This window comes from Eurytemora carolleeae, unplaced genomic scaffold (genome assembly GCF_000591075.1).
Source record: "Eurytemora carolleeae unplaced genomic scaffold, Eaff_2.0 scaffold1512, whole genome shotgun sequence".
Lineage (NCBI taxonomy): Eukaryota > Metazoa > Arthropoda > Copepoda > Calanoida > Temoridae > Eurytemora > Eurytemora carolleeae.
In genome coordinates this window covers 61,250-71,655 of record NW_019397404.1, presented here as the reverse complement: position 1 = coordinate 71,655, position 10,406 = coordinate 61,250, and the positions used below count along the sequence as shown (strand labels likewise).

At 34.3% G+C, this 10,406-nt stretch overlaps 1 protein-coding gene across 6 annotated transcripts; it reads right to left on the bottom strand.

The window, feature by feature from the left end:
* Positions 1-95: 95 nt before the first annotated feature.
* Positions 96-3,955, bottom strand: LOC111714106 (uncharacterized). 6 transcript variants are annotated; one of them, XM_023489146.1, is made up of 7 exons: positions 3,294-3,376; positions 2,818-3,193; positions 2,492-2,667; positions 1,740-2,265; positions 1,051-1,640; positions 267-319; positions 96-138 (listed from the first exon to the last, which is right to left on the bottom strand). In XM_023489146.1, exons 4-6 carry the CDS (start codon positions 1,814-1,816, stop codon positions 288-290), a joined length of 699 nt encoding a protein of 232 aa, XP_023344914.1. In that variant the 5' UTR covers positions 1,817-2,265; positions 2,492-2,667; positions 2,818-3,193; positions 3,294-3,376; the 3' UTR covers positions 96-138; positions 267-287. The 6 variants fall into 6 exon arrangements, 4 of the variants coding, with proteins under 4 accessions (XP_023344914.1, XP_023344912.1, XP_023344913.1 ...); XR_002767889.1 differs by having other exon boundaries at positions 267-1,640; XM_023489144.1 differs by having other exon boundaries at positions 102-1,640.
* Between the last annotated feature and the right edge of the window lie 6,451 nt (positions 3,956-10,406).

The following is a 10,406-nucleotide window of genomic DNA, read 5'->3' as shown; positions in this document are numbered from 1 at the left end:
CACAGCTCTTCTTTCTACCCCCGGAGAAGTTCTTTGATCTCCTGTCTGAGTACTAAGGGTTTCTTCACAACAGATTCAGTCTGCCATACTGCTCCCAGCGTTGCCAACTCCTGGATAAGACAATTCCCAATCTCAGTCCTAAAAATTCCCAAAATTAACCAAAAATTCCCCACCTTCATGGTACTGAGTACATGATAAATAAGCCCTTTTAAAGAAAAACAAATTTTAAAAATCCCTTAAAATTAAGTATTTTTTAGGAAAAATACCTTGATATTGATTTATCTATATCAGATTCCAGTTAGATCACAATCATTTATTTCTGAAATTAAACAAATAATACATATTTATACATATGTGCATGTATTACAAAATATTTAAAAAAAATAGTCAACAATTCTTAGGAGGACTTCCTCATCCTCATCAAATATAAGTCCCCCCTGTCCTCCCTGCCATCCCTGACCTTCCAGTCCTTCCTGCCTGTCCTCTACTGCCAGTCCTTTCGGACCTAATTCTTCTTCCTGTATGCCCTGTCCTACGTGTCTCCCCTGTCCTGTCCCATACATACTTACATTAAACCTGTCTAACATAGGTTTTGTAATTTTTAGCTGATAACAGCAAATATGGCGGGCCTGCAGGCAATCAACAATTTAGATAATTCCAAGTTTTATTTTACACACATCCCCGATACTAATAACATTTAGCCCCTGAAAGAAAACAAGCATCTATATAAATAATTAATTGCCTGCAGGTGGCATTTAAGAACAAGTAAAGAATCAAGTAATGGGGATTTTATCCGGTTTCGTAGTCTAGTTTTAAGATAAGTAACTATTGAGAAAACTCTCTCCACAAATGCAGTGGAGCAAGGTATAGTATATATCTTGAGAGCATGAACAGCCAGGTCTTTAAAAACCTTTTCTCCCCCTCTTTCATATTCCCTCAAAGCTACCCAGAACTGAACAGGGTTCATAGAGTTTGGATTAATCTCATCCTCCTCACCCCACTCTATGAGATCAATTTTCCTGAGTTGATCCTCAACCTTCTCATAATCACCTTCAGGAATGAACTCTTTATAGGGAAGTTGATCGAAAGTGGGCTTTGATGATGAGTTTACAATATTCTTAGGGAGCATCTTGGAATATGCTGCTAGGGACACTCGAGTCTCCGGCATTCTAATTTTTGTCTGTTCAATTAATTCATAGAGGAACTCAGCTCCTTTCTCCAGGATATATCGGAGCTGTTCCTCAGTCATCTTCTTTGACTTGATCAATTCAGAGCTTCTGGATTTAAACTGGGCACCCAGGTCTATCCTAGACACATGAAGCTTCTTTTCCTGCCCCTTATGATCCTTCTCGTATGCCCGACGCCATATGCTTGAGTACAGCAGGTTTAGATTGTCTTCTAAGAAGTAAAGATCTGTAGTTTCAGTCTGAAACTTTGCATTAAGGGACTCATACTCCTCAATAACAGGATAAAGAAATCCTATCAACAGGAATAGGGCATCATCTCTTAGCATGTTTATAAGGGTCCTGACCTCATGCCGCTGCATGGTCGAAGCATTCTTTTCAAATTCTTCGAAGTACTTCAGAAGGGCTGATCTGTTTTTGTAGATTCTTTTCAATACTCTACCCTTGACAAGAAACCTACAAGATATTTAGAATGTTGTATTTGTTTTATTTCAGAGGTATGTAAATTTTTCTGATTCTTTAAAAAGTATTAAAATATAACATTCTTAAATGTCCCTTGTCTTGCTGAACTTCATAAAAGGATTTGGCAAAGCATCTTCCGATAGTCCCATCTCCTCAACACAGTTATCCATTTCACCAGCAAGCTATTTAGGTTTTAACTTTATCTTTAATATTCTAATAAAGTATTCTAATTCCTTTTTAATTATTCTGATTAAAGATTAAAGTTGATTAAGTCATTCCTCTTTGTAGTTGGATGAAACTTCCAGGTAATTTTCTCTTCTTAGAGAGGACTGACTGAAGTGTGCAGGAATCCTGCACATTAACGTACTGACACTACTTGGAACTTTCTCAAATGCATGCTCAATACACAGGGCTAAGCTGTGCATTACACACTTAACCTGTCGGCATGAAGGATTAACCTCTCTTAAAACCAAAATATGTTCTAGGACTCTCATAAAATTTTTTACATGTTGATAGTTTTTGCTGGAAAAAAATTGCAAGTAAATGTTTTCATTTTTCTACATCCAGATATTTTATATTTTGTATTTCCTGACTCTGGACCAAACTGAGTTATTCTTGCCTGTAAGAAATAATCTAACTTTAGTTCTTTTTAAATACACTTGGATTTATAAATAAACTAATATTAAAATTTTTTAACATGAGAATATAAACTAATATTAAAATTTTTAACATGAGAATTGTAAAATTTACATGTAGACTGCTTCATTTTCTAATTTTGTAAAAAAAATTAAATAAAAGAATAAAAATTGTGAAAAAATGCTAGTGAAATACAATTAACAATATACCTGCCACATTGTTTGCTCCATCAGAAGCAAAGGCTAGACAATTATTGAAGCTGAGGTTGAAACTTTTCTGCAGAAACTCTTGAAGAGCATTAAAAAGTTCCTCTCCTGTAGTTTTAACCACTTCAACGATCCCTAGATATTCATCAACTACTTGGCCCAGTTCTTCGCTGTAATATCTAAAACAAATTACATGTTCAGAATGGGTTCATATATTTTATTTATCATAACATTGAATTTAATAAAATTCCATCATTTAGTCAAAGAAATTCAAATTACAAAGATAAAGATTTCCTGCAACTGTGTTTTAGAATTTTAGTTTTATTTACCTGACACAAACTGCTAAAATCTTCTTACACGCCACATCAGTGGATTCGTCAATTAAAATGGCAAAGTCCTTTCCCATCAGCTTTTCCTTTAAACTATCGTTCAAGGCAGGAGAAACAACACTTGTTAGAATTTTAGTAGTCTTAGTCCTAAATCATTGAAATTTCTTAGCAAGAAACATTTACAGAGAATGTAATAACATGAAAGATGAATTTCTTCCAATTATTTTCTTTGATAAGAATCTTTCCTTTTAAGTTTAATATCCTCCAGAATGCTCCCCTTCCCCTCCTCTTTCAAGATAATCGACTGATGGTCAACAATTCTTATGGAGTGATGAACTCCAACCTGGATGCTCCATCTGATTTCAGCCATCTTTATCTGATTTATCCATTTTTTTATCATTTTATTTTGTAAATTTGAAATCAGTGTTAAGTATAAATAATTAGGGAAAAGCACCCTTTGAGTAATGATAAAAAACCTTGTCTGCAACGGCGTTTGTGCCAAGTAATTGCCCTATCTTGGGCTGACAGTTCTTAGGAATATTTCCTTTATGTTTAGCTCCAACCTATTTAAATGTTTATTAATAATAAAGCTGTAAAAATATATTGTTTAGCACACAATAAGTAATTAAGACCTTGCTGACATTTTAATCAAAACCTTCTTTGTATTAATAAACATTCCTGATGTTTTTCAAGACCACTCTTGTGGGCTGCTAGTGTAGTATTGCAGTACGTGCATCTGGCAAGATGTATGTTACCTGCAAAAAAAAAAAATAAAAAAATGTCAACCCATAGCTCCAAATAAAGAGGAAAACATTATCATCAATTATTCAACAGTAACACTCATACATATTAAACTCCCCCCCTCCCCTTCATGCACCCCTACATTTAGTATTTACCTTCTTTAGGTTTCACCCAGAGAAATGTTTTCTCCCAGCTGGCTTGATATACCCTTGACACCATAGACTCAACCTTCTTTTTATTGAAACGCACAGGAGATGAGGCCTTACGTTTATGTGTCTCCATTGCCTCCATTTCGTATCTGAAAAAGAATAAAACTAATGCTTTTTTCTTATTAATATTGTTGACGTATAAAATGCAGGTATATTCCTAATGAACGATTTTTGGACACCCCCCCCCAGTCCCCATATCAATTTTGTACATGACCAAAATAGTATTTATTTAGCATTAGGGTTTACTTAGCTAACCTGTGGCCGCAGTGCTTGGCCCCTAGCCTATCCTAGCCGCAGTGCTCGGCCCAGAAAGTGTCTTAACCTAACCTAACCCTAAATAATGCTAAATAAATAATAATTTGGACATGTACAAAATTGATAGGAGGGGGGGGGGGCTCCAAAAATCGTTCACTAGGACAGACCCAAAATGCATTAAAAATACAAATTGAGAAGTAATAACTTGTCTTTTTTAACTGTGTGTAAAATTAAAAATGGCAATGCCTAACTGTGTTGTGTATACTGTCCATTGTATACAGTATGTACTGTGTAACGTAAATGTGAGAAAAATGCTATTAAATTATTAAAGAATTTACTAAATAAACTAAATCAGAGCCATATTCCGATTCACATTATAACTATAATACTGCAGTGACACACACACACACAGACAGCAGACAGAATTGACTGACTGCTGAGTGCCGAGTGCTGGACCTCAGAACTGACACGGGATTTCACAATCACTTGCTGACACAGACACACTACTGTCTGGCTACTGAAAATGAGTAATGCCTGACTCACAATCACAAAGTGTACGATCACACTCACAGAGTGGCCAGCTTGTAGTGTAAAGTAATTTATGACCAAAATTTGATGACATTTACGGAATTTTATTGGTTTTTAAAACAAATTACAAAATATATCAAAAAATTTTAAATTCCCCAGAAATACCCCAATTTTCATGTAATTCCCCGGGGAATTCCCCATTCCCCATTGGGTTTGAAATTCCCCAGATTCCCAAAAAATGGGGAAAAATTCCCCCGGTTGGCAACGCTGACTGCTCCTACCTTGCCTGTCTTGCTGGTGTTTGTCAAAGCCCGCCAGCTATTAGTTACTGAATAAGGTAATGATTAATAATTATGATATGATTGATGTCAATATAATTAATTGTTAAACAAGGATTCTTATCATGCATAAAATGCACGGTCATAATAAAGATGGGAAACGGTTAATGGACATGAACGATCTTCATTACCAATGGGTTGTCGTCATAGATCATGAACCAAGGGTCGTCTTTAATGATAGTTAAGGAAGGGTTGTTGTTAACTCATATTTATTAGTGAAATTTTTTTCTTTCTGAAATTACCTTTTTCTTTTTAAAATATCATTTTTTTTACAAAATTGTTAGTTGTTCTTTTCTGAAAGTTCAAATTGAGTGAGAAGTTTTCAAAAATTATTGTTTTCCTAACAGAAAACGATCGTTTTGAGAAAAACCTAAAAATTAAACATTTTTTGATTGTTTGGGAGAAACGATTAACAGCCCTAATTTTACCACATGATATATCAGAAGGAGTTTGCATACACAGATATTATGAACTAAGTACACAATTAGTTATTATTTTGATTATTTTAACAGTTTAATTTTTATTTTTTTTTCATATTTCATATTTAAGGGCGTGTGATCTGGTTTGTTCCCGTTTTAAGGACATTCCTGGGAACAGGGACTTTACTGTCAAGCACCTAGAAATACATACATGTTATTCCATAAATAATTAAAGATTATGGGGAAAAAGTATTCTCTAGAAGGTGGGTGATGATTTTAAAGGAAAATATACACATGTTTGTATTCCTGCAGTTTAAGCGTCCGGCTTCTGGCCCTGGGGTGCCTTTTCTAAGAGCATCTGACATCCTTCCTGAGCGAAGTTTCCCTCATTTCATCTGATCCCCTCATGATTAACTGTCACTAATGCTTCTACTAAAGTAATTACCCGAGAGGCTTTCTGAGATAGACCTCCACTTGCAAGACCATTTGATGGGAACCATGTCCGCAGGTTATACAGGACTTCCAAGACGGTTTACCCTTCAAAGTGAACCGTCTAGAAGTCTAGCAATCTTGCGAACGGAAGCCTTGCTGAACCCGCAGTTTTAAAGCAGAATCCAGTAGGTCAAACAACCAAACGAATTTCCTACCTCAGTTTGACTGCCTAATTCTGTCCACTACAGCTGCTTGGCGTCACTGCTGCAACATCCCCAATCTTTGTGAACGGAGACGTCTGTCACGCATAATAACTTAAATTAAAATTTCTTATACAAAGATAAATTTTCTAGCCCACCCCCTTCAGTAAAAATATGGAGTCAGTCCTATTGTGTATGTCTGTCCTAGAATACAATTATTTTTACTTCCCCCCCATCTCAATTTTGTACATGCAATTTCAACAATTTTTAACAAAACCATAGCTTATACCAAAGGTTAATTAGGTTGTTGTTCCCTAGGACATTACTAAGACAATTACTGGGCCTAATGTTCAGGACAGAACAGACCTTCAGATACTATATATTTCAGCTAACATAATTCGACAGGTTTAAGATTATAATTCTGACAAAAGTGCTGTGACTAGGTTAAGCTAGCAAATGCCGGGTATCTAAGCCACTTAGAGTAAAACTTAGCTTTCAACTGTTCTTTGATGTTGATTATCATGAGTAAGGAAGGGGGGAGCAGATAGTTTGAAACTGATCAAAATGTAAAATAGGGATGTTCGATATACTAGATTATTTAAAGAAAAGGAGGTTTTTACTTTCTCATAGATTTATTTTTTAAGACCCTCGAACTCCAATTTAATTAAATAAATAACATTTTCCTCGTTTAACTATAAATAACATTTTTTCAATATGGCTGTCAAACAATTGAACACAGAAATTTGAATGAGAAAAAATTTACAGAACTCGATCATCATTGGTTAGAATTAATAATCAAGTCTCTCATTGGTCAATCCATTTTACAAACTTTAATGCAACCTCATTCGTCGTAATTCTCGTAATCCAAGATTCCGATATTCAAAAGGATGGTTTAAGAAGAAAATGAATGAAAAGTGTGTCCATTGGATACTCAGAATAAGATATCAGAATAAATGTTTAATCTGATGCACTTATTAATGGACGCACTTTTGACATTCTTCTTAATCCTCTCTTTTTGGATACCCCTACTGTATAAAAGTTACTTTTGATAATGATTTCAAATACGCTATACCGATTGGACCAATATCCTATTGAAATAAAGTCAGCTGTCCACAAACTGGCTATTCGAGCATTTAAACAAATATAAATTTAATTATGGTAATATGAACTTATTAAAAACATATTTTAGGACTATTGTCATTTTGAACAATAGTCTTAATAAACATTAATCATTAATCCAAAACTTATGTTTGTTCAATTGATGTTAAGTTCAATTGATATGACACCACAACACACACTGATTAGTTAAATTTTTTACTTCTTTCTTGGATATCAAATGCATTTTAAAATAATCTTGGGTTTAGTAAAACCAGGAGTTTAATCATTAGTCTTAATATCCACCAGTTTAAACTTGTTAGCTCCAATCTGTTCAAAGTTATCAGTAATGTCTACAATCATATTGATTTATTTCAGATAAAAATGAGAATGAGAACTGTTCGATTGGAGAGCTCTCATACGGAATTGTATAAATTCTAAAAGGTTGAATTTATATAATTCTCACAGTTTGTGCAACATGTGGAGTAAAAAGTGTATCAGCCTGGTAGGTTGTGGAGAAGGGGAGACATTGCAAGTCTTCTAATCAATCTACATTAACCCAGATTTCAACTTAATTAATCTCCACAACCCTAGCGGAATCTGCATTTTTATTAAATGTTAGCAATTTTTGATTTAACAGATGTCACATACTGAAATGTTTGTCAGATAAATAATATTTTCCATTTGCTTTGTTAATTCAATAATTTAGTTCAGATATAAACTTCAGTGCATCTTTAAGTAAAGTTTAAAATTAAAGTATTAAATGTAAAATATGAATAACAGAAGGGACTGTGTAACTTAAGTTATTTATTGTAACAAATAGTAAAACCACAGGTTGGGTAAAGGACATACATGTCACATTTCTTTAGTGGATCTAGAGTAACCATGACCATGCATTAATGAGATATTTTCTTATCACACCTGTAGGTCACCTTGTTCTCTCAGTACTTTTAGAACAGCTGGTTTTCATCATCCTTAAGGAAGTTTCTACCCTTCTAAGAGAGGTCAAAGTCAGCCGCCATCACGGTAAAAGGGGCTGGGAAGCTGAGAGTTTATTGAATTATCTCTTGAAACATGCAGACTTCTAACAATTTTTGGAACACTTCTATGATTTGAAATTTTAGAGTCATGCATTTTATTGATAAGCTTTGAGTTTGATACATTTGTAGTTTTGTAGCTGATAAGTTTTGAATTAATAAGTTATGATTTTAGATACTTTTTGTAGTTAGATAAGTTTAGTGATGATATGTTTTGTATGTGCTCCAAAAATGAGGGGGAAGGGGGAACAAGTTGATAAGTTGAGATATGTTATCTGTTAAGATCAAATTTGATCACACAATGCAGAAATTAACATTCTACCTTAGTTATAAGTACTTGTGCCAAAAATGTTGAAACATATTGATTGATTGATTGATTTATTTTGTGGTGTAGTTCAAGAACACATTTGACGCACACCTTCCCACTGCAACACTGCAACATGACAAACTGACCAATCAGGAATCGTTCTAACAGTATCACAGAGTTTCTGTAAAGGTTTCACTTCTAGAAATATTGTCATTTTTTCATATACAGTTCTAATTTATTTTCAACCTCATCCACGTCTACGCTACAGAATATACTGTTGCAATGTGTTGTGAATTTACTGAAGTTTTTCACAACAATCTCCTAAATATTAACTTCCTTGTCTTTACCTCCCTTTATTTGTTTTCTGAGGCAGGCATAATAATAAAGTTACTCCTTATTTTATTCTCTGAACAATCAGAGCTGAGATCTGCTTAGCAGATCTCTTGTCTAGGAATGGTGCTATGGAAACGCCTCAACACGGAAACGCTTCAACACGGAATCGGACCCAAAAGTGAGTTTGGGTCCGTTTCCTTCTTTTTTCAAGAATTATCGGAAATCCCTCAAAAACTAAAAAGTGTAGAGGGATTTCCGAATATTTTGGGTCGGTTTCCGCTATATTTACATTTAATTCGTTTCCCGTTTTTTTGGGTCCGTTTCCTCTTTTTTTTGGGTCAGTTTCCGGTTTTCAGAAAAAGTTTTAAATTCTCAGTTTGTTGATCGGTTTCCCCTTTTTTTAGATCTGTTTCCGGTTGAGGAAACCGATAAAAAAAAACGGGAAATTCCTCTAAAAATTGGATTTGAGGGATTTCCGATAATTTTTGAAAAAACAGGACACGCCTCAAAAAAATTCATTTTGGGGAGGTTTCCGTTTTTTTTGGGTCCGATTCCGTGTTGAGACGTTTCCGTGTTAAGGCGTTTCCATAGCACCCTAGGAATTGAATATCCCGTGCTGCAGATTTACCAGTTGTGGGGTTGACCTGGATGGTTATCAGAACCCAGTATTCCTAACTTGTGAACATCTATGGTATTTATGCTTGATAAAGTCAGTTTTGTCACTTTCGGCTCTAAAGCAGGCTGACTAACCTTGGGGATTTTATCCCCTAAAAGTGCAGATTTGAGATTTTGAAAGTTTTTGGGAATTTGGGGAAATTTTGGGGAATTATGTAAACTTTGCTGTCAAATCGAAGAATCTCAAGTCCCACTCTTGCCTGTCAATCATTGCCAGTTAGTAATGCTTACTGTGAACTAATCTTTAGCATTGTGTCCTATCTTAAAGACAAGTATGCCAATAGAACGCTATAATCCCTATGCTTGACAGTTTACTTGTTATTAAAACCCACATGCAGGCAAATATTTTTTTCTTCAAAACTTCATTCTTACACTAGTTTAATTTAAATTCAAAATAAAGGGGTGGGGGGCATGTTTAAATTTAAAATCCTATTTCACAGCTGTACTTTACTTTATTAAATTTAGAAGGGACCATCAGTGAAATTTCAACTAGAGAGAAATCGCCTGGTTTACAGCAGTACCCTTGAAACCGTTTTTGGATCAACAATGTGATAGATATTCTTGTTTTACTAAATTGAAAAGTTCTGAATTCTTATATTCTATTTCTTATTTTGTAGAAATGCGCAAATTCATTTTGTAGTGAAACAACAATATAAAATAATCAGTTTTCTAAATAATAAACACAGATATACAGCTTATAAGGGTACTGTTGTGAATCAGTTAAATTACGTTTTTTGACCCTGTATTTTGAAAAATTACTTTTAATTTTTTAAATATTGTGTTTAAAAAGTAATAGTATTTGCCTGCAGACACATAAAACATGTTGTAACAACTTTAAGATTTCTAAAGAGATGATCGGGAGGTTCAACACCTCTATGTATGATTTAAATCAACTCATGATCAAGACTCTGCTGAGTATGAACTTCTTAATTACTTTCCTTCTCTGTAAAAAATGAAAACCTGGGGTAAATATTTTCTTTTTGTACAATCATCCCCTCAATGAAATAATTCTCATTTTAA